At 39.8% G+C, this 25,259-nt stretch overlaps 2 protein-coding genes across 2 annotated transcripts in view; one reads left to right on the top strand and one right to left on the bottom strand.

Moving 5' to 3' along the window:
• The first annotated feature begins 1,713 nt into the window (after positions 1-1,713).
• Positions 1,714-14,225, top strand: LOC121378425 (protein Tob1-like). Its single transcript, XM_041506599.1, has 2 exons — positions 1,714-1,869; positions 10,789-14,225. Exon 2 carries the CDS (start codon positions 10,921-10,923, stop codon positions 12,037-12,039), a length of 1,119 nt encoding a protein of 372 aa, XP_041362533.1. The 5' UTR covers positions 1,714-1,869; positions 10,789-10,920; the 3' UTR covers positions 12,040-14,225.
• The window catches only part of LOC121379807, a 41,632-nt gene continuing 30,442 nt past the window's right edge, over positions 14,070-25,259 (bottom strand). The window contains exon 2 of the mRNA XM_041508458.1: positions 14,070-14,139. Coding sequence (XP_041364392.1) covers positions 14,070-14,139 — 70 coding nt within the window. The remainder of the gene's footprint in view (positions 14,140-25,259) is intronic.

Here is a 25,259-nt window from a genome sequence, read left to right as displayed (position 1 = left end):
TATAATTACTTTTATGTTACGCTACTGACAGTTATTACATTATTAAATCAGTACGGTTTTATATTTACAGTTAATACACTATTAGATTACTTTGGTGTTATGATCAACAATATGGATGTTTGATATTACGCTTATGACTCTTTTAACGATAAACCAGTCCCACATAAACTACTCCTTTCGAACAACAGACGATTGTCTTTATATATACAAGTTCTCCCAAGCAGGATATAACATACGGTACTACGACTTTTGATACATCTTTCCAGCAGTCGTCGAACGCTGGCCGGAACTGCAGGGCCCCGTCTTACGAAGTGATCTTAGCGCTAAGATCACCATAAGTGCATTGCTACCTTACGGTGATCTTAGCGTTAAGATAGCTTCGTACAACGCGTACAACGAGACCCTGAAAAATATCCAATGGTTCAAAGGAAATAGCTGTATTTCATTCACTCCAACGAAGATCAAATTTAATTTTTGGCACACTATCTTTAAACTATTACCTGGCTCACGTGTTCTCTGTTCCTGCTCGTTGTTTATGTGGAGTCAGGGCTCGAGAGAGCCAAGAGTAAACAAAATTTCAATTTCCAAATTTTAGGGTCGTTATGTACTGTATATGAAACACACACACACACACACACACACACACACACACACACACACACACACACACACACACACACACACTTTCTTCAATCTGATGCCACATACTTTTAGTTTGATTATTCTGGTTGTTCACCCACCATATTAAACTTGTATATTTCCAATTAGTACATCCGGTTTCTTCTTGTAACGTTTGATAGTCATACTTATTTAAGTTTAATGTCTCGAATGAACTGGAACAAAATAAAATAAAGATCTATGACGTCAGATTTAGGAAAATATGTGCCTTTAAAACACAGAACAGGGACGGATCCAGGAAATACTGTTTGGGGACCAAGAGGAATAGGACATATGGGACCACACCTCGTGAAAAGGGCAACCCAGTGAAAAAAAATAAGACAAACAAAACAAACAAAACAAAAACAAAACAAAAACAAAACAAACTAAAATACTAGAAAGAAAGAGACACTTGAATATATGTAAGGAGGGACGGGTCCCCTGCCCCCTCCCCACACACCTCCCCTTAGGTCCGAATCTACAGTACCTGGCCATCATTTGATTTTAGAAAATAGACAAACTGTTGCATAGCCATGACCCACCATATACAGCTACATCACAACAAACAACATTACAATTACAAACACGGTGTCGAATTGTGTAGTTAATAACATGGGTGGGCGATCCATTGTTCCAAGCACCAGCGTCATCTGCCGATAATTATTCGATAAAAAGGTCCACTGCTATTATCGCTAAATATCGACGTAAATTGGACTCGTAACAGCTGATACGCTACAGACATGGCGAAAAGAAATGAATGAACCGTTGCACTTCGTTGTATATGTCCATGTCATTGCGCGGCGTCAAATAGTTCCGGGCAGTATTGCACTAATGACATTTATTAATTAAAAATGTGTAATTGCATGATGATGATTGTTATAACAATTAATATAGTTATACAATCAGGAATATAGTGAGTTACGTTATTTTGAGGAACGCAGAATAGCGGTTACTACTTGCGGTTAGTGTGTTCGTCCGCCGAGCAAACTATGAATATTTAGCAGCCGACAGGCTTTAAATAACCTTCTCACACACAGTTGAATGCAATGTAAGAGAAGTGAACGGGGAGTACGCACCGGCGATATAGTGCTCTGACAATTAGTGTGATTTTCATCTTCTACATTTATACATACCACATCCTTGGCGATATACAACTACAGTATTACTCAAGTGGTTTTTGTGTTACTGGACAAAAAAAAACTTTACCAAAAGGTAAGCGGTTTTCATTTACTACATTTTCTTAGCAACATTTTACGTTTATTATTTTTTTGTGTAACAATATGTTGTATTAGAAAACATATGGTATGCGATCAACAATATCAGTTATTATAAACATCTACTTATTTTGTCTTATGCTGAAAATATTTTGCAGCAGTTTTTTTGTGTTAAGTGGCTGTAGTGTGTTACTGAAAAATTTATTGATGTTTCTCCGCTATTAGTTGTTTACCGGCAACATGCGGCCTTACAAGGTTTTACCACTGATAGATTGCGTCGCAACCTACGTCAATGGGCTAAATATATTCTCCGGTTGTGGTCGCTCGCTTACATTGGCATACGAATCATTAACAGATCTTCTGCAGGGTTCACAGATATAACCTGCACGTTGATTAATCGAATCGAATCGAAGGTGCGTCCGTCTGTCGTCATAATTATAATAATGATGATAATATAGATTGCAGGGTTTGAGCAGTAATTAAAATTGCTTGAACGTGATATTAAAATACATACACATATTAATTGATATTCATACAAAGCTTAAGAGTGACATTGTACGTTAGTTGTGTTTTTATTATCATTCCAGTCTCTCTGAATATCTGTCTGTCTCTTCCTCGCCCTGCCTGCCTGTCTGTCTGTCTGTCTGACTGTCTGTCTGTCTGTCTGTCTGTCTCTCTCGCTATCTATGTCTCTGTCTGTCTCTCTCTCTCTCTCTTCCCCTCTATTTCCCTCTTTCTCTCTCTTTCTTTCTCTCTGTGAATATACCCCCCCCTCTCTCTCTCTCTCTCTCTCTCTCTCTCTCTCTCTCTCTCTCTCTTCTTCTTCTTCTCTCTCCTCTCTGCCTCTCTGTCTCTATCTCGTTGGAAAGTGATGCTAATGGAAAATAATGTAGCGGGTTTCCTCTGAAGACTACGTGTCAAAATTACCAAATATTTGACATCCAACAGCTAATGATCCATTAATCGATGTGCTCTAGTGGTTTCGTTGAAGAAAACAAACTTTAACTTTTAAGTGTCTCCGTCTCTCTGTATCTGTCTGTCTCTCTGTTTCGATATCTGAATGTCTCTCCCCTCTCTCTTTGTAGCTCTGTCTCTCTCTCTCTCTCTCTCTACACTAGCTAATAGTTTGGACGCGATCGTAATACAGTTGGTTTCACTAGTTCAGTGAACACCAATGCAGTATTAGTTATACCATATGGTTCTTTAACAACATTTACACATATTTCAAATGATGCAGGGCGAGACATAGCCCAGTGGTAAAGCGCTCTCTCGATGCGCGGTCGGTCTGGGATCGATCCCCGTCGGTGGGCTCATTGGGCTATTTCTCGTTCCAGCCAGTGCACCACGACTGGTATGTCAAAGGCCGTGGTATGTACTACCCTGTCCGTGGGATGGTGCGTATAAAAGATCCCTTGCTGTTAATCGAAAAGAGTAGCCCATGAAGTGGCGACAGCGGGTTTGCTCTCTCAATATCTGTGTGGTCCTTAACCATATATCTGACGCCATATAACCGTAAATAAAATGTGTTGACTGCGTCGTTAAATAAAACATTTCCTTCCTTCCTTTCAAATGATACACTAACACTTTGTTTTTAGAAGCATACGGTTAATATATAATATATTTCCTTTTTCTTTTGTATCTTTAGTTACACTAAATATTCATTTCGGAGTTACTTATTTCTCGTAACAGTATACATCTGTAAAGAAAAAGTGTCATTCGAATTACTGTTTTACAGTATATTTGTTACGAGACTTTAACAGAACAGTAGATTTTGCAGTACATATACAGTGAACCCGCATTAAACAACCACCTACATCAAGCGACCACTTGTAATTTTATCCAAATGTGTCATGCGTTTTTAGATTACCTAGGGTCTGGACTTGGCAAGCTACTAAAATATTTTAATCAGCTGATATACTAGTAACATAAACCAAACTGTATTATGCAGCCACCTTTTTTCAGAGCATTCTTTTTGGTACTCTATTAAGTCGGCAAGATATACAGCTTACAGATAGAGTGTTATCAACTGAGATGAGAAGGCTCGTAGGATCCACTCCCGTCAGTGGACCCAATGATTTTTTTTCTTGTTTAACAGGCGCGGATCTAGGATTATTTGCAGAGGGTGGGTCTATATGTATCTACGTCAGTGGAAGTTGTTTATTAGCAACCCAACCCAATTAGAAACAGTGGTTTAAAATCTGATGGAGATGTCTTTAGATGGCTGTTTAAAACTGGTTTCACTGTACATGTACATGCATATTACATTTCACGTGTACATTTCGTGTTTCGTTTCAGTTAATCGCACCTTCACACGAAACACATACTGTTATACACGTCCGCACACGTACACTGTACATATCAGATGTGTATCACAGGCGTGTTGACTGCAAAACTCTCATTGCTTTCCCTGTATCGATTTCCCACTAGTTAGACATACTAATTGAAACTGGACTCACAATTAGATAAAGCGTTCTCCCATTTCAAGCTGAGTTAAAGAATGACGTACAGTGAAGTTATTTACTCGGCGGGTTTCGTTTCACACGTCGGAGAGTGTTTATTCATTTGAGTTTATTCTCTGTGTATTGAGGTTCGAGCACACTGTCCTGAGTACACACGGCAGTTGTTTGGACTGTCTGGTCTCTAGTCAGGACAGACGTAATGGTTAGTGTGATATAGATAGATAGATAGATAAATCGATACATGGATAGATATATGGATAGATATATAGTTACATAGATAGTTACATATATATATATATATATATATATATATATATATATATAGAGAGAGAGAGAGAGAGAGAGAGAGAGAGAGAGAGAGAGAGAGAGAGAGAGAGAGAGAGAGAGAGAGGGTGGGGAGGTAGGTGTAATGAGTTGGAGCTGACATTGAGATACGAACCTAACTGACTAAGAAAGCATATTATTCAAGCACGTTTGTTTACTACCAGAGCAGACCTAGATTTTTTTTCTTTAAGGAGCGTGTAGCTGAAAAAAAAGGTAAATTCATTATACGTTACGAGTAAGCAAGGCATTTGAAGAAAATCCCAGAACATACTCCCCCTCACCCAAGTTTCTAAATTCACTGGACTGCACCTCACAATGTCGGGGTCACACTAACATGCTATACGGAGTCTCGATGAACGCGTTACTAACACTATCAGCTGGCTGGCTGGGTCCCCGGGATCGATACCTCGTCTTGAGCAGATGTATGTATGTGTGAGTGCTAATCAAACATGGCCGGCATACCTGCGTGAACTCCGCTCTGTTTGGATCGACAGCTGCTTGCAGTTTGATCACATGGCACACAACGGGATAGTCTAGATGGTAATATCTTCAGATAGGGCCGGCTTCTCTGTTAACATACAGGTTAGGTATGTTTGGAATACAGGCAAATTATTTAAATATGTAACACATGTACCGCGATATTTACAGCTGTGTGGGCAATGTAGGCTGAATAGAAAAACGATAATACCTCTAGGTAGTGATGGGAATAAAGACAGAATACGTACAGCATATACAGAGATATTTACATTTATGTACGAAATACAGATTGTAGAGAAACAAAACAAAAAAACATACTTGAATGGAAAACTCTGCCCCGGATTGGACCCCTGGCATCTCAGAGGCCGAACCCTGGGGCAGACATACTTGAATGGAAAACTCTGCCCCGGATTGGACCCCTGGCATCTCAGAGGCCGAACCCTGGGGCAGACATACTTGAATGGAAAACTCTACCCCGGATTGGACCCCTGGCATCTCAGAGGCCGAACCCTGGGGCAGACATACTTGAATGGAAAACTCTGCCCCGGATTGGACCCCTGGCATCTCAGAGGCCGAACCCTGGGGCAGACATACTTGAATGGAAAACTCTGCCCCGGATTGGACCCCTGGCATCTCAGAGGCCGAACCCTGGTGCAGACATACTTGAATGGAAAACTCTGCCCCGGATTGGACCCCTGGCATCTCAGAGGCCGAACCCTGGGGCAGACATACTCGAAACCTCTGTGGTATATGAGCATGTTAAAACAGTACGCACGCACTTGAATAGAACCTACGCAACGATGAAAACACATATGGATTAAATATAGGTTTATTTTAAGACAGATAAATATAGGATTAATTCAAAGAGATAGATAATGGGTTATGTCAAAGAGATAAACATAGGATTATGTCAAAGAGATAAATATAGGATTATGCCAAATGGATAAATATAGGATTATTTTAAAACACAGATACATATTGGATTATTTTCAGTGATTATCTATGTATGAATGGGGTCATTAGCAGAGTATAAAGATCTATATTTGAACTACATTGTGATAAAACGATATTAATAATCAATCCTAGGTATTTATATAAAGGGGTAATACTGTGTGGTGATGATATAAAGATGTTATTAAACAGATAAAACCCTATAAAAAGATTATAATGAGCGATGGTTTTAATACATGGTGAGGTTATTATGTGTGTTAATGGTTCTAACGGTAAATTTACTGAGACTACGGGAAACATTTCATCAGTTATTGATCAACAATTAGTCGCGAACGTCTGTGAAATCACAGCGAGGTACTGACGTATTCATAAACTATTAATTATTAAAAGTGAGGACGGGATGGTTAATGGTACGTATGTAAAGTGCACGACGTAGCCCAGTGGTGTAGCGCTCGCCTGATGCGCGGTTAGTTTAGGATCGACTCCAATATATGGGTCCATTGGACTATTTCTCGTTCTATCCAGGGGCGGGTCGTAGACCTATGGTAAAGCGCTCGCTTGATGCGTGGTCTGTTTGGGATCGATCCCCATCGATGGACCCATTGGGCTATTTCTTGTTCCAGCCAGTGCTCCACAACTGATATAACAAAGGCCGTGGTATGTACTATCCTGTCTGTGGGGTGGTGCATATAAAAGATCCCTTGCTGCTAATCGAAAAGAGTAGTCCATGAAGTGGCGACAGAGGGTTTCCTCTCTCAATATCTGTGTGGTCCTTAACCATATATCCAACACCATATATCCGTAAATAAAATGTGTTGAGTGCGCCTGTTAAATAAAACATTTCCTTCCTTCCTTCTTATTCAATGATCGACACATTGAAACACTGTTATTTTGAGTTACAAAAACAAAGTATACGAAAACAATATGTCATAATTCAAAATATTTAACATCAGATTCTCCTATGAAATGTGTTTACAATTATTGTTTTTACCTGTAGTTATATGTTTAAAAGATGCAGGAGGGAAAATAGTATACATGTGCTTCAAATGTGGTTTTTTAAATCATATAATTTCAATTCTTTATTTGTATGCAAGGCCATAAGCCCATAAGTACAGTGACATTTCAGGAGCAGTTGTTTAAACAGAAATGTGTTTGCAACATATGACATACTTTATTTGCTTTGGGCCCAAATGTCTTGAACATAAATGTACACAAAGGTTATACATAGATGCATAATAAAATAATAATAATAATAATAATAATAATATAAGAAACAACTGCTCGATAAAAAAAAAAAAAAACATTTTCAGGTAATAACACGTTGGCATAGATTGTTGAAGGTTGGGTAGGGGCGGACAAGTACTTTCACTAATGCTCAAGAATCCATCAGGTCGATTTTACTCGCTTTCCCGTTGATCAAATCTTATATCTGCCCCAGGAAAGAATTCTTCTATTTGTGGTTTACCACACACACAGAAACACAAGCTGTGGCTTTTAATATGAGTGGAAATCTTAACAAGTCAGTAAATGGGTAGATGTTGTTCTTTACTAAAAGTTGAATCCCACAGTTAAGACGTCCTCCTGGCATTGAACATCCTGACTCTAAATTCCAAGGTTCTGGACGATCAGAAAAAAAAAAAAATAGAATTTGTTAAAATTGATAATTTGTGCAATAAGTCTAAGTTGTATGCACTTCAATGGTAAAAAAACGAAGTTATATATAACATATATAACAGTGTATGATAAGTAGGGTCAATACTTGTATAAAGAGACATCTCATTATGGTTTACTGCTGTCGATAAAATGACTGTTTATAACACTACTTGAAATCATACACTATCTGATGAACTGTGGATGTAACGAAAATTCGATAACGACGAAGACATATCATTCAGTGGTGCTATTTTTGGAATCAATCTCGTCTCAAAATCAATGCTTGTATCTTTTCTCTCATACCAGTGCTTAATTTTGTTCGTTGTCAATCAATACGCGAGATTTAACTTTATATAGTATTCTTCTGTGGTTTATGGGACTAGATTACTTAGTGTATTAATAAATACGTGGATTTGGCGGTGGTTATGCGGTTAGCGCTGAGATTGGTACGCTTGTTTATTGCATATTAATCGACTGGAAATCGAGGTGTGTTAACCAATAGACATTTTTTGTTGTTGTTATTATCAACTTGATCATTAATATTTCAAAATTAACATCACTGTTTATGTTTGTTATGAGTTTTTGTTTTCTCGATTTATACTTGAATAAAAAAATAATAACAAGAACACTAATAATTACACACGTAAAAGGAAATATATCTTTTCTGAATGCACTCAAAATTTGTTTGATATTACAAAATCGCAGACGACATGACAGCTGCACTGATAATGAAAGGAGGGGAACGCCCGGTTTTACAGGGTGGTGGCTTTACACGCCCGTGAATCCAGCGGGAGGTTAAGAAACCCACCGGGTCGAGGTCGATAAGTTACTTACTTTAATCAGCCACAAGAAGATGCTTCCGCAATCTGCTCATTAGTCAAGCGAGGTGCACAGCTTGTGAGCTCGCCTATCTACTTAGTGCGAAAACACTGGGAGTAAAACACGCAGAAATAAACACACCAATGCAGTTGCTATTAATAACAGCGTGGCATGAATTCCTGCCACAGAAAACTACCAGGGGAGCAGGTGGAGGGGCCGGGGGGGGGGGGGGGGGGATTTGGCATGCTGGCGTCGAGTGATTTTATTTTTTAAAATGTGTTGTTGGTAATGCACATTAACGAACAGCTATGTTAAAACAGTGTAGAAAGGTTACTTCAAGTCCACTTACTTTCTGTCATCCCCCCAGGTACAACACGTCTGTCAACCCATCCATCCATCGGTCCTTCCAACCATCCATCCATACATCCACCCACCCATATCCATCCAACCATCCATCCACACATCCAGACCCACCCATCAATCAATCCATCTATCCATCCATTCATCTATCCATCCGTTCATCCATCCTTCCTTCCATCCATCCACCCAAAACCTATCCATACATCAATCCATCTATTCATCCATTCATCCATTCATCCACCTACTCACCCAGCTACCCATCCATACAGCCCTTCCTCCTCCCTCCGTCTCTCACGCCCTCCCTCCATCTATCTCCTAAACTCCCTCCCTCCCTTCATCCATCCACCCCATTCGCCCATCACCACTGCATCACACATCTAGAAGTCCAACGACTTGATGCAGGTCCCTGAGCGCCATTGCCCGTACACCAAGACGTATTGCCGCGGCAGTTTGTTGTGATCGCTTGTGCGGCGTCTATTTGCAAACGTTCTCCAAGTTTAAACGTGCTGATCTTTACGAGGAATTCGGGTTGAGTGTTTGCCAAATAAACTCTGTTTATCGATGTACGTAGCGCTTACATTGCATCTGCTGGTGTTGGTGTTGGTGTGTATGTGTGTGCGTGTGGTTGTGTATGTGTGAGTGAGACTGTCTGTGTGGCTGTGTGGCTCTCTCTCTCTCTCTCTCTCTCTCTCTCTCTCTCTCTCTCTCTCTCTCTCTCTCTCTCTCTCTCTGTGTGTGTGTGTGTGTGTATGTGTGTGTATTTGCTGCAAGAAATTCAGCAGTGCCAATCTATTTTCGAAACCTGCTACATACTGCGGGTTTTAATTCACTGTCAATAGACGGATAATGAGGTAGACTTGAACAAGATTTCTTCCACAACCATTGTCCTGGACACACAGTCCAGCTTGTGGAGGTGTGCTCCAATGGCAGTATGCTTGAACCTTCATTGGATATAAGCAAAGAAAATTCATTTTAATTGAATAAATAAATGAAGGAAGGAAGGAAAGAAGGAAGGAAGAAAGAAATAATAATTTTTCCTATATTGATGACAGTCCTGGCTGAGAGACCTTCATGGAAGCTTGACACAATACCATGTGTCACCGCAAACTCAAACGTAATTTATCTGTGGACAGGTGCTCGTTATATATCCTGCCTTATTAATTTATTGGACGTTTCGTGGACTGTCTCCGGTGCAATACAGGTTCTGTAACTGATAGATACAACTTTTATTATTCCGATAGTAACTATTACGTAACACGAACTGTGACGTCAAAAGTTCGAGTCGGCTGTATATCGACCTCGAGTTTAAATATATTCTGGACACGGCTGAACAGTATTCGAATACCGAGTGTCAATTAACAGACTATCTTGTGATTTATACCGCTGCAGTATTGTAAACATGTTATATAAGATCACCAGCCGCTCTTATTCAGAATAGTAACGTTGAACTAGGTCTACGCTTTATACGAGGGTATCAGGTTGTTTGTACAGTTCCGTATCTCCATCACCATTAGGGATGGTCTTGGGAGTGCTCTGGGCCCTGGAAAAGAGAATTAATAAACCCTTTACAGCTGGGAGTATAGCGTGGTCTGAACTCGGGAGGGGGGTTGGATATGAACCCAGCAGACCCTTTTGTCTACACTTTATATGAAGTGTCTAATATCATATTGTAAAAACATGTTTTAGCCTCAGCCGGAGTTTTGTCCGAACTCCCTAATCCACCCCAGCCTGCGCACCCTTGCCGTAGCGATTTGAATTTGATTTTTAATATGGATAGGTAGTTTTTGAAATTCATGTTAAATGAGTTCCTTAGTGTAAACCATTTGATATATTATGTTCAGGACATTTAATATTCCTATTTTTATATTTTCCAGGTCATCACATATCGGCGTTTAACCAACGAGTTCTCAGCGATACCAAACAGTATTGACGTACGAATATATCCAACTGTGCTAAACCTTGAACTCTGAAAAATAATTTTAAAACAACAACAAAGAACACTGACAATGCATGTGGAAGTATCCGTGGCTTTCAATTTCGTGATCTCTTACCTGTACAACAAACTTCCTCGAAGGAGGGTCGATATGTTTGGCCAGGAGCTAAAGACGGGACTCCAGAAGAAGTTCGAGGGACACTGGTACCCAGACAAACCGTTCAAAGGGTCAGCGTTCCGCTGCATCCGCGTGAACGGCGAGAAGATGGACCCGGTCATCATCACGGCTGCTTTCAACGCCGGTCTTGACATTGAAGAGGTCAAAGGTTACCTTCCAGCAGAGCTGACCCTGTGGATCGACCCATCAGAAGTGTCGTACAGAATCGGCGAGAAGGGCCCCATCAGGATCCTGTACAGCGACCGCAAGGAGGAGGATCCGGAGACGACGGCAGACCGCGAGGTGCAGGCCGTGAGCCGCGGCTTCAACCCGGAGGCTCAGTGTTTCCAGCCGATCGACTCGCTGTCATCCTCAATGAACAATCTCAGTCTTTCCCCATCCTCATCCAACTCATCGGGAGCGTGGAGCACGTCCACATCTCCCTCCACGGCGCTCTTCACCTCGGCGGCAGCCAGCCCAGCGCCAGCCATCTTCCAGAACAAGGAACAGGAGATGCCCAAGTTCACGGCCGCCACTTTCGCGCAGACGAAGTTCGGCTCCACGAAGCTGAAGACCCAGGTGAAGCGGCCGACGCGTCTTTCGCCAACGGAGTTCGGCAACTTCTTCCGCCAGCGCTCCACAGCTGCCGCGGCGGCGATGCAGAACGCATTCGCCGGCGTGCCGTCGCCGCCACAGCGGCCGCAGTCCCTGTCGCCGAGAGACCAGAGGATCGAGTTCATGGTGGACCAGCAACAGCGGCTGCTCATTCAGGCGCAGCAGAGTCAGCACAACCCTTTCCAGCAGCAGCAGACAGCAGCAGCTGCCGCCGCCGCCTACATGGGCGACCTCTACCGCCACACGTCACCGTCGCATCTTTCGCCTGGCAGCTTCAACCCAGGCTTCAACGACCCGTTCTCCACAAGCTCACCCGTCAACTCCCTGTCGCCAGACGGCCACAAGTCTTTCATGGACGGACTCAACATCAATCCAGTTTCGTATCCAGGTCAGCTTCATCACCTCCTTGTCGCCAACTAGAGGGCAGCTTTCCAGTTCTGTGTATTTCCTGACTGGCTCCTTTTTTTTAAAAACAAAAACAAAAACAATTAATATTATTAACATTATTATCATTAATATTATTATTTTGTGTATTAAGTGACTGGGTTTAAGTTATCTATCACGTGATTGACTGATTATGTGCTGCCCGACAAGTGATTGGTGCCAGATTTCTGGCAATCCACATCAGTGATATTGAACGTTCGGGAATCATAACTTTTTTTTCTTTGTTTTTCATATGTGACGTCACAGGTGGAATCTGTGAAAATATACCCAAAGAAATATGATCATGATGATGATTGTTTATATTTTTCCATGAAAGTTGTAATGTATTTGAAAGTGAGTGCCCCAAAAAGGCTTTTGTGAGTGAGGACTAGTCATTGTGAAATATATTATTGTTATTGAAACCGTCAGAAATACACAAAATATGTTAGTAAGCAGAACGAAGGCATTAAAAAGAAGAAGAAATAATGCGCATGCTATAAAATGACGTCACAACTCAGTGGAACAAATTATCCAATGTGTATTGGATTTACACTTGGACGACTACAACTTGAAGCTGCTGTTTTTGTTATTTTCGTCGTCTGCTTATTTGTGCATTTTTGACGGAATTTTATTGTAAAAGTGGTTCATATCTTTGCGTTGTACAGTGATATTGAGAGAGTATATATATATTCGTATTCTTCTATTGACATTCAATTCGGGTACAAAGGTCTTATATCTTTTGTATTTGTTGTGAAATATTGGAAAAAAAGATGCTTACCTTTTGTAATGACTATAATTTCGTAAGTTAGCAGTTTACATATATATGTCTATATTTACACGCACATAAGAAGTGTGGTTATAGATTTACAGAGTTTATTTGTACTGAAGATCAATTTTTCCAATTGAAATTTTGCTTGTTACAGTTATGATTGATTTGTTTTCTACATTTCAAGTGTGCAATATGATATTATTGCGTGATCTTGTTCATGGTGGCTTATTTAGACTTGAGTGATAGGGGCGACGTGATGGCTTGTAAACACCACCGTGGAACATGACCTTGACAAGGTCAAGGCACAAGTGCTGTATTCTCCAGTACACCACCGTGGAACATGACCTTGACAAGGTCAAAGCACAAGTGCTGTATTCTCCAGTATTTTACTAATATTATTATTGGTGCAACTTCTTCTTTTTTATTCTCTCCTGTTTTTTAATTTCATAAAACAACCAAATAAACAACCTCATTTTACATTCCAAATCCCTGATAGATGTATAGTGTGCATTGCCAACCTGCATTTCAATCTGGAAGTGAATCATTTTGTAATGTATGCTAAGTGAAAGCATTCCGCCATCCATGTGTAGTTGTGTGCTATATAACTGTCTTAAGACTCGGTCTAGTGAGTGTTCATAATTAATGACGGTCCAAACGCCATTTTGTTGCAATTTCTATATAATTGTATTCGATGGTACCAAATTGGGAAGACCATTATTTATTAACATTTGGCATGTACGTTCTTAAACAAAACGAAAAGAAAATATCAGTGACTTTGCATTACACCGAAATATGGGATTATTTATACTAAGCAAGACATAACGTCACATGCATCTATAACAATAATTTTCCGTCTGGAAATAACAATGTAAATTGTTTTGTAAATGTGACAAATTTCGAAATACGTTTAAAATTTTAATTCTTTCAGTCACCATTTTGGTCATCTTTTTAACAAAATTGTTCAAAAAATAAAAATAAATAAAATTTTGTTTTTTAAATATAAAAGTATGACTAAGACACAATTCATATCATGTTTGCTACACTCTTCAAATTCCAAAGTAAACAACATAATACACAGATCCCAGTAATGCAAATTTGTTTTAAAAACAAACAAAAAATACAATGAATGTCGTTTGGCTTCTGGCAAATGAACACTAACTGGACTTTACGTGTATATATCTGACTGGACTATACTGGACTTGTCGTCGTGCCAAAAGAGAATTAGTTGACAAGATGACGACGATGACGTTGAAACATGTTACAGGACGTTGACGTCGAATTGACGTCGTGCAGGCCCCGGGACGTCGTCTACGCCGTCTGCTTTCTTTCTGAGAGATAAATTCTCTTAAATTCGTAATGTTTATACTGTTTCATATTTTTAAGTTTGTAATAAAAATATTGATTTTATTAAAAACGATTGCCTTTTGGTTTTTTATGCTTTAGTGTAAATCTGTCGACATTTACCAGTTTGGTAGTGTGCCTAGGTCACGTTTACCAACCAGTGCGTGCTCCACGACTGATATATCAAAGGCTGCGTTATGTGCTGTCATATCTGTATGGAAGTAAGATATCTTGCTGCTAATTGAAACATGGAGCGGTTTCATCTGACCCTATTTCTGAATTACCAAGTGTTTGACATCCAGTAGCCAATGATTAATTAATCAATGTGCGCTAGTCGTGGAGTGCTGGGTGGAATATTTTTATATGCTCTTTCCCACAGACAAGACTGCATATATCACGACGTTTGTTATAACAGTCGTGGAGTGTTGGATGGAATATTTTTATATGCACTTTCCCACAGACAAGACTGCATATATCACGACGGTTGTTATAACAGTCGTGGAGTGCTGGGTGGAATATTTTTATATGCACTTTCCCACAGCCAGGACTGCATATATCACGACGTTTGTTATAACAGTCGTGGAGTGCTGGGTGGAATATTTTTATATGCTCTTTCCCACAGACAAGACTGCATATATCACGACGTTTGTTATAACAGTCGTGGAGTGTTGGATGGAATATTTTTATATGCACTTTCCCACAGACAAGACTGCATATATCACGACGGTTGTTATAACAGTCGTGGAGTGCTGGGTGGAATATTTTTATATGCACTTTCCCACAGCCAGGACTGCATATATCACGACGTTTGTTATAACAGTCGCGGAGTGTTGGATGGAATATTTTTATATGCTCTTTCCCACAGCCAGGACTGCATATATCACGACGTTTGTTATAACAGTCGCGGAGTGCTGGGTGGAATATTTTTATATGCTCTTTCCCACAGCCAGGACTGCATATATCACGACGTTTGTTATAACAGTCGCGGAGTGTTGGATGGAATATTTTTATATGCTCTTTCCCACAGACAGGACTGCATATATCACGACGTTTGTTATAACAGTCGTGGAGTGTTGGATGGAATATTTTTATATGCTCTTTTCCACAGACAGGACTGCATATATCACGACGTTCTGTTATAACAGTCGTGGAGTGCTGGGTGGAATATTTTTATATGCACTTTCCCACAGACAGGACTGCATATATCACGACGTTTGTTATAACAGTCGTGGAGTGTTGGATGGAATATTTTTATATGCTCTTTCCCACAGCCAGGACTGCATATATCACGACGTTTGTTATAACAGTCGCGGAGTGCTGGGTGGAATATTTTTATATGCTCTTTCCCTCAGCCAGGACTGCATATATCACGTCGTTTGTTATAACAGTCACGGAGTGTTGGATGGAATATTTTTATATGCTCTTTCCCACAGACAGGACTGCATATATCACGACGTTTGTTATAACAGTCGTGGAGTGTTGGATGGAATATTTTTATATGCTCTTTCCCACAGACAGGACTGCATATATCACGACGTTCTGTTATAACAGTCGTGGAGTGCTGGGTGGAATATTTTTATATGCACTTTCCCACAGACAGGACTGCATATATCACGACGTTTGTTATAACAGTCGTGGAGTGTTGGATGGAATATTTTTATATGCTCTTTCCCACAGACAGGACTGCATATATCACGACGTTTGTTATAACAGTCGTGGAGTGCTGGGTGGAATATTTTTATATGCTCTTTCCCACAGACAGGACTGCATATATCACGACGTTTGTTATAACAGTCGTGGAGTGCTGGGTGGAATATTTTTATATGCTCTTTCCCACAGACAGGACTGCATATATCACGACGTTTGTTATAACAGTCGTGGAGTGTTGGATGGAAATTTTGTATATGCACTTTCCCACAGACAGGACTGCATATATCACGACGTTTGTTTAACAGTCGTGGAGTGTTGGATGGAATATTTTTATATGCTCTTTCCCACAGACAGGACTGCATATATCACGACGTTTGTTATAACAGTCGTGGAGTGTTGGATGGAATATTTTTATATGCTCTTTCCCACAGACAGGACTGCATATATCACGACGTTTGTTATAACAGTCGCGGAGTGTTGGATGGAAAATTTGTATATGCACTTTCCCACAGACAGGACTGCATATATAACGACGTTCGTTATAACAGTCGCGGAGTATTGGATGGAATATTTTTATATGCTCTTTCCCACAGACAGGACTGCATATATCACGACGTTCGTTATAACAGTCGTGGAGTGCTGGGTGGGATATTTTTATATGCACTTTCCCACAGACAGGACTGCATATATCACGACGTTTGTTATAACAGTCGTGGAGTGCTGGGTGGAATATTTTTATATGCTCTTTCCCACAGACAGGACTGCATATATCATGACGTTTGTTATAACAGTCGTGGAGTGCTGGGTGGAATATTTTTATATGCTCTTTCCCACAGACAGGACTGCATATATCACGACGTTTGTTATAACAGTCGTGGAGTGTTGGATGGAAATTTTTTATATGCACTTTCCCACAGACAGGACTGCATATATCACGACGTTTGTTATAACAGTCGTGGAGTGTTGGATGGAATATTTTTATATGCTCTTTCCCACAGACAGGACTGCATATATCACGACGTTTGTTATAACAGTCGTGGAGTGTTGGATGGAATCTTTTTATATGCTCTTTCCCACAGACAGGACTGCATATATCACGACGTTTGTTATAACAGTCGCGGAGTGTTGGATGGAAAATTTGTATATGCACTTTCCCACAGACAGGACTGCATATATCACGACGTTCGTTATAACAGTCGTGGAGTGTTGGATGGAATATTTTTATATGCTTTTTCCCACAGACAGGACTGCATATATCACGACGTTCGTTATAACAGTCGTGGAGTGCTGGGTGGGATATTTTTATATGCACTTTCCCACAGACAGGACTGCATATATCACGACGTTTGTTATAACAGTCGTGGAGTGCTGGGTGGAATATTTTTATATGCACTTTTCTACAGACATGACTGCACATGTCACGACGTTTGTTATAACAGTCGTGGAGTGCTGGGTGGAATATTTTTATATGCTCTTTCCCACAGACAGGACTGCATATATCACGACGTTTGTTATAACAGTCGTGGAGTGTTGGATGGAAAATTTTTATATGCACTTTCCCACAGACAGGACTGCATATATCACGACGTTTGTTATAACAGTCGTGGAGTGTTGGATGGAATATTTTTATATGCTCTTTCCCACAGACAGGACTGCATATATCACGACGTTTGTTATAACAGTCGTGGAGTGTTGGATGGAATATTTTTATATGCTCTTTCCCACAGACAGGACTGCATATATCACGACGTTTGTTATAACAGTCGCGGAGTGTTGGATGGAAAATTTGTATATGCACTTTCCCACAGACAGGACTGCATATATCACGACGTTTGTTATAACAGTCGTGGAGTGTTGGATGGAATATTTTTATATGCTCTTTCCCACAGACAGGACTGCATATATCACGACGTTCGTTATAACAGTCGTGGAGTGTTGGATGGAATATTTTTATATGCTCTTTCCCACAGACAGGACTGCATATATCACGACGTTTGTTATAACAGTCGTGGAGTGTTGGATGGAATATTTTTATATGCTCTTTCCCACAGACAGGACTGCATATATCACGACGTTTGTTATAACAGTCGCGGAGTGTTGGATGGAAAATTTGTATATGCACTTTCCCACAGACAGGACTGCATATATCACGACGTTCGTTATAACAGTCGCGGAGTATTGGATGGAATATTTTTATATGCTCTTTCCCACAGACAGGACTGCATATATCACGACGTTCGTTATAACAGTCGTGGAGTGCTGGGTGGGATATTTTTATATGCACTTTCCCACAGACAGGACTGCATATATCACGACGTTTGTTATAACAGTCGTGGAGTGCTGGGTGGAATATTTTTATATGCTCTTTCCCACAGACAGGACTGCATATATCATGACGTTTGTTATAACAGTCGTGGAGTGCTGGGTGGAATATTTTTATATGCTCTTTCCCACAGACAGGACTGCATATATCACGACGTTTGTTATAACAGTCGTGGAGTGTTGGATGGAAATTTTTTATATGCACTTTCCCACAGACAGGACTGCATATATCACGACGTTTGTTATAACAGTCGTGGAGTGTTGGATGGAATATTTTTATATGCTCTTTCCCACAGACAGGACTGCATATATCACGACGTTTGTTATAACAGTCGTGGAGTGTTGGATGGAATCTTTTTATATGCTCTTTCCCACAGACAGGACTGCATATATCACGACGTTTGTTATAACAGTCGCGGAGTGTTGGATGGAAAATTTGTATATGCACTTTCCCACAGACAGGACTGCATATATCACGACGTTCGTTATAACAGTCGTGGAGTGTTGGATGGAATATTTTTATATGCTTTTTCCCACAGACAGGACTGCATATATCACGACGTTCGTTATAACAGTCGTGGAGTGCTGGGTGGGATATTTTTATATGCACTTTCCCACAGACAGGACTGCATATATCACGACGTTTGTTATAACAGTCGTGGAGTGCTGGGTGGAATATTTTTATATGCACTTTTCTACAGACATGACTGCACATGTCACGACGTTTGTTATAACAGTCGTGGAGTGCTGGGTGGAATATTTTTATATGCTCTTTCCCACAGACAGGACTGCATATATCACGACGTTTGTTATAACAGTCGTGGAGTGTTGGATGGAAATTTTTTATATGCACTTTCCCACAGACAGGACTGCATATATCACGACGTTTGTTATAACAGTCGTGGAGTGTTGGATGGAATATTTTTATATGCTCTTTCCCACAGACAGGACTGCATATATCACGACGTTTGTTATAACAGTCGTGGAGTGTTGGATGGAATATTTTTATATGCTCTTTCCCACAGACAGGACTGCATATATCACGACGTTTGTTATAACAGTCGCGGAGTGTTGGATGGAAAATTTGTATATGCACTTTCCCACAGACAGGACTGCATATATCACGACGTTTGTTATAACAGTCGTGGAGTGTTGGATGGAATATTTTTATATGCTCTTTCCCACAGACAGGACTGCATATATCACGACGTTCGTTATAACAGTCGTGGAGTGTTGGATGGAATATTTTTATATGCTCTTTCCCACAGACAGGACTGCATATATCACGACGTTCGTTATAACAGTCGTGGAGTGCTGGGTGGGATATTTTTATATGCACTTTCCCACAGACAGGACTGCATATATCACGACGTTTGTTATAACAGTCGTGGAGTGTTGGATGGAATATTTTTATATGCACTTTCCCACAGACAGGACTGCATATATCACGGCGTTTGTTATAACAGTCGTGGAGTGTTGGATGGAATATTTTTATATGCTCTTTCCCACAGACAGGACTGCATATATCACGACGTTTGTTATAACAGTCGTGGAGTGTTGGATGGAATATTTTTATATGCACTTTTCTACAGACATGACTGCACATATCACGACGTTTGATATAACAGTCGTGGAGTGCTGGATGGAATGGGGAAAACCCTGTCGGTAAATGAGTCCACTCAACAAAGCAGAGCAAATTTATTTTATAAATGGTTACATGTATTACAACCCAAACTACAGTTTGCCCGTTTTACCAGTTTTGGCAAAACTAAGTACGTCGATGGATTTTTCAGCATCATAACAGCAATAATCTGTCACCTCCAGTGACCAAGTGAATTCAATTCCCCAAAGTAACAGATATTCGAAAATAAAAATATTTTGATTGGACTCCTTCAGATAATAACACATTTTGATGCACTGAGCAGGAAGAAGATGATTACGTCTAATGATAGTGATCTATCCCGCAACCTCTCGCACCTCAGGCATACATACTCTCCATCATGCACCGCACATTTCATTTTAAAGGGACTGCCCTGAGTTTGCTGTCATTGTAATATTTTTACGATTAACATATCCTTTTTGATGAATAAAATGACAGATTAAATATTTATGTGTTAAGAATATCTGGACTATTTCTCGCTCCAGTCAGTGCACCAGGACTGGTATATCAAAGGCCGTGGTATGTGCTATCCTGTCTATGGAATAGTGCATATAAAAGATCCCTTGCTGATAATCGAAAAGAGTAGCCCATGGAGTGGCGACAGCGGGTTTCCTCTCAATATCTGTGTGGTCCTTAACCATATGTCTGACGCCATATAACCGTAAATAAAATGTGTTGAGTGCGTCGTTAAATAAAACTTTTTTTTCTTTCTTTCTTTCTTTTTTGTTAAGAATATCAGTATCTGTATAAACAAGGTGTTTGTAAAATGATTGAATGAATGTTTGACGACACCCCAGCACAACAATACATCGGTTATTTGGTGTCCAAAAATGGTAAAACTATAAATCAATTGACAATTATTGTTTACCTAATGTTTGTATTAGCTCAAAGCGGATTTTATCTTTATACATACGAACAAAATAAAAATATTGTGAAGTACAATGTTCAGTGACTACTGCAAACATTAGCACACGACCCTCGATACGCCGACATTAGTATTCTAAACACGAACATATATTTAATATATAAAGTTAGTAACCAAAGAGGCTATGTTAGTCGGAAACACCTTACAATGGCTGCAAACTCAGGACTATCTCTTTAACTAGATTTTCGTCATTATATCCAATTAAGGTCCAAGCACGCTGTCTTAGGTACACACACACACCTCAGCTGTCTATGAATTTTTTTTAACGACACCACTAGAGCACCTTGGTATATTAATCATCGGCTATTGGATGTCAAACATTTGGTAATTCTGACTCGTAGTCAATAGAGGAAACCCGATACATTTTCTTAATGCAACAAGGGATCTTTTATATGCACTTTCCCACAGACAGGAAAACACATACCACGGCCTTTGACCAGTTGTGGTGCACTGGCTAGAACGAGGAAAAACCCAATCAGTTGAACGGATCCACTGAGGTGGTTCGATCCTGCAACGCAATCACCTCAAGGAAGCGCTCAAACGACTAAGCTAAATCCCGCCCCCAGCTGTCTATGATGTCTATCCAGGACCGTGGTTCACGGTTGTCTATCCAGGAGCGTAGTTCACGGTTGTCTATCCAGGACCGTGGTTCACGGTTGTCTATCCAGTGGTAGAGAAGTCGGGTTGTGGCCTTACACCTAACGAGTGAGCCGTAAAAACGCACTTTGGGTGAGGGTCGGTACCGGGGTCCGAACTCAGTATCTATCAGCCTTAAGTACAATGGTTTAACCACCACATACCCGAGGCCGGTTCCACGACTCTGGTAAATCATTATTCGTGTCAGTTTATTATCATCGCATGCTATCACGCTTATAAAATCACATCGTGCTTCTGAATAAATACACCCTGGTTTTTTACACAGACTTGCAATTCTTAATATGCTAACAGTTTTGTCACTTTAATCCTGTTTAAAGTGAATAACACATTGTTAAGGATAAGCTCTAAACACTGGAACTCATTAAACAATTCTAATGTTCACCATCTTCACCAATTGTGGTTACAGGTATTTCCAACATGCAAATACCTGTTTTTATTTTTGCTCTGGACATTTTCATTAATACTTCAGCAAATATTTGTAACAAACCCCTGTAAAGGTCAAGTTAAACATCGGATTCTCAGTGCAATGTTTGAGTTTATGCGACCTTCGTATTGAAATGTAGATTTCAAAGAGTCTATTTTCTTCTGTTTTCAATGAGATTTGTGGCTGAAAATATCTTGAGCACGAGAAGATCGAATTTGTGATTTTGTCTACTTGTAGTAACCTAAAACGGTAAAAAACACACACCAAAAAACAAAAAACAAAACACCAAAAACAGACAACAACTCGCATCCAAGCAAAAGACTACAGTGTCAACAGTGACTACTCTCCGAGATATTACGTATAGAACATAATGATACTCTATCACAGGAAACAATGTAGCAGAAGCGGACGCATGATTTTTCTAGGGAGGAGTTCACCATTTAAACAGGACACCTCCAGTATGCAGGGAATGGATGCAACGTTTTAAAAAAGGCACCTCCAGTATTCTGGGAAGAGATCCAACATTTAAAAAGGGATGTACAGTATTCAAATGTACACTACAATGGGAAGTCAAAACATTCGTAGAAATGGGTACTGAAATCGATGACGGACCAACATTGCTTTTAAATAAAATCATCCTTGACCTCCATGCATTTGACCCAATAATCCTTCAAGCTACTGATGCCAACAAAATAAAACTATTCCCATCAACCACCTTTCCTTATTGCAGCCTTCTGACTTTCATCATCTTCAAACCGTGTACCACGAAGGTTCAAATTCCGGGACAGATAATAATCACCAACCATACACTTGTGAGTTTCAGCAGCATTTTCACCTTCCTTCTAGATTTGAAGGAAGCAAGGAAATGTTTTATTTAACGACGCACTAAACACATTTTATTTACGGTTATATGGCGTCAGACATATGGATAAGGACCACACAGATATTGAGAGAGGAAACCCGCTGTCGCCACTTCATGGGCTACTCTTTTCGAGTAGCAGCAAGGGATCTTTTATATGAACCATCCATCAGAGAGGATAGTATATACCACGGCCTTTGTTACACCAGTTGTGGAGCACTGGCTAGAACGAGAAATAGTCCGATGGGTCCACCGACGGGGATCGATCCTAGACCGACCGCGCATCAAGCGAACGCTTTACCACTGGACTACGTCTCGCCCGAAGAAATTTGATGACGGCTCTTTTTTCCAATCTGGTCATATTAGGGTTTCAGAAAGATAAGTTACCATTAAACAATAACATGTAAACATGCAAACAAGAATAGTCGTGTTATTGATAGGACAGTTGTATGAAAGAACAATCTTTCAGAAAAGCTCAAACATATGATGGTGTGCAATACTTTGGTATCTATATACTAGTTTTATGAACTATTTGACTGCCTTACGTAACATGTGTTTATCTATATGGTAATCTTAGCTTACATGTTTTCCACTAATAACCAATAAATGCATTGTATCCATCTACTGAACACAGATTTTTAGGGGCACTCCGATCCACTTCTAAAAACCAAGGTTTCTTTTATCAACTTTATATTCATTCTAGATGACGTGAAATATTACTTTAAATCTCAACGAAAAAACAGTTATCGTACTGAAAATCGTATCTATACACAACACAGTCACAATGAGTGTTTGACGAAATCGTGAATAAATCGTGACTGCTCTCTTGAACCACTGTCAGATATGTTCACTATAAGAGGACTGTCACTCACCAGGACCATACATCCTTCTTACTTTGTCTACAGGAGAACTGCCAGTCCCAATATTAGTTTGACAAATCTTAACCTGCATAAGACAGAGCTTAATGGATGTGTATTATCTTGGGGAAATGGTGAAAGTGAGTAAGTGTGAATCACAGACAGCCTTCACAATGTCTCTCAGGCGTGATTTCTCGTTATAAATCCTAGATTATTCCCAGTAGTCCCATCACAGAACACTGCCTTAGTTTAAACCCCGGGATGTCTTCAGTATCGTTCTGGAATATTACCATGGTGCAAACCCTCAGATAGCAATCCATATTTCTTTCAGTATTATCCCAGCATGGTCTCGACCATAACCACAGGCAGTATCGCCATAATTGTTGTTTTGGAGTCAGTCTCGGTTAACTCGTGAATATTGCCAAACAGATGACGTCAAATATTGCATACACGAGTATTAGTATAGGCCAATGGCAAGTAACCAAAACTATCAAGGTTACCAAATATAGAGCGTTATTGTGTTAATATTAATATCAAAATATAATTTTTCATTTGTTTCGATTGCTCAGAATCAGGACTTTGTTTCCATCTCCTGCTATGTTATTAGGTCTTCCTTTTTTAATGAAGCTGGTCTATTTTAAGACTGTTGTAACAGATTTTCACATATTTTCATCTTGTATTACATTCGATTTAATTCGTAGTATTTCGGAAATCATTGCATTTATTTGTTTTTCCTTAATGCATGTGCATAAGTGATAAAGTGTAATTCGGAGGATTTAGGACAGGGCCCAGTCTAGTGTAAACTAAGTGGGGTGGCAGTACAGACAGAATCAAGACACTGTGATAGCGGTTATTTTTCAGGCAGAGAAAAAAGGTCATGTTGCCCCTTTTATCTAGCAGAAAAGACTATATATTATTGTGCCCTGCCTCACCCCCACAAAAAAGCAAAAAAAACAACAACAACAAAAACAAAAACAAAACAAACAACAACACAAAACCTTCTAGTTATTTCAGGCTATATACCACCCTGAGGATGAGATGCTAAATTTTGTTTTATCAAAATGACAACATGATAGCCACGATATAGCCAAACATCATCTGATATGAAAAGATGTATATTTCAATGCCGGAGGATGAAAGAGAGATCGGATACCTGATTATAATAACAATAATTTGCAACCGAGACTCGAGCGATTTGACACAAAATAAGCACACTTGGTACAGCCCAAATAATTGTTGTATTTTTATCTTATAAGTTTCACTAGAATCAGTAGGCATAAAAAAAGTGTAATGAAATGAAATTCTTTAAATGAAAAATAAAAATAAATAAAATAAAGTAAATAAAAAAAAGAAAGAAATGAAATAAAAACGAAATAAAGCAAAACAAAATCCACAGTTCGGTGTCCAAAAGTATTTGATCCTGTTACCACATTTCTGTACATGATTGTTGTCATTTGAAATCACCTAAAACAATTAAAGTGCCCCTTTTTCATTAACAATCTTTTTTACAATTTTCTTTCATTTACTTACCTTGTTTGACACCCATTATCCGATCTCTATTTTTGTGCTGGGGTGTCGTTAAACATCCATCCATTCATTCATTCATTCATTCATTCATTCTGACGTGCCCTTTTCAGGAGTTGGTCCACGTGCTCTTCTGCCCTTGTTACCTCCCTGGAATATTATCTTGGTCCGCCCTTGCACCAGGACATTGTGGTGAGCTTCTGTAGTCAGAACAACCTAGAACACTCTA

The sequence above is a fragment of the Gigantopelta aegis genome, chromosome 8 (genome assembly GCF_016097555.1).
Source record: "Gigantopelta aegis isolate Gae_Host chromosome 8, Gae_host_genome, whole genome shotgun sequence".
Taxonomy (NCBI): domain Eukaryota; kingdom Metazoa; phylum Mollusca; class Gastropoda; order Neomphalida; family Peltospiridae; genus Gigantopelta; species Gigantopelta aegis.
The sequence above is the reverse complement of the archived record's forward strand: the minus strand, read 5'-3'. Positions and strand labels throughout refer to the sequence as shown.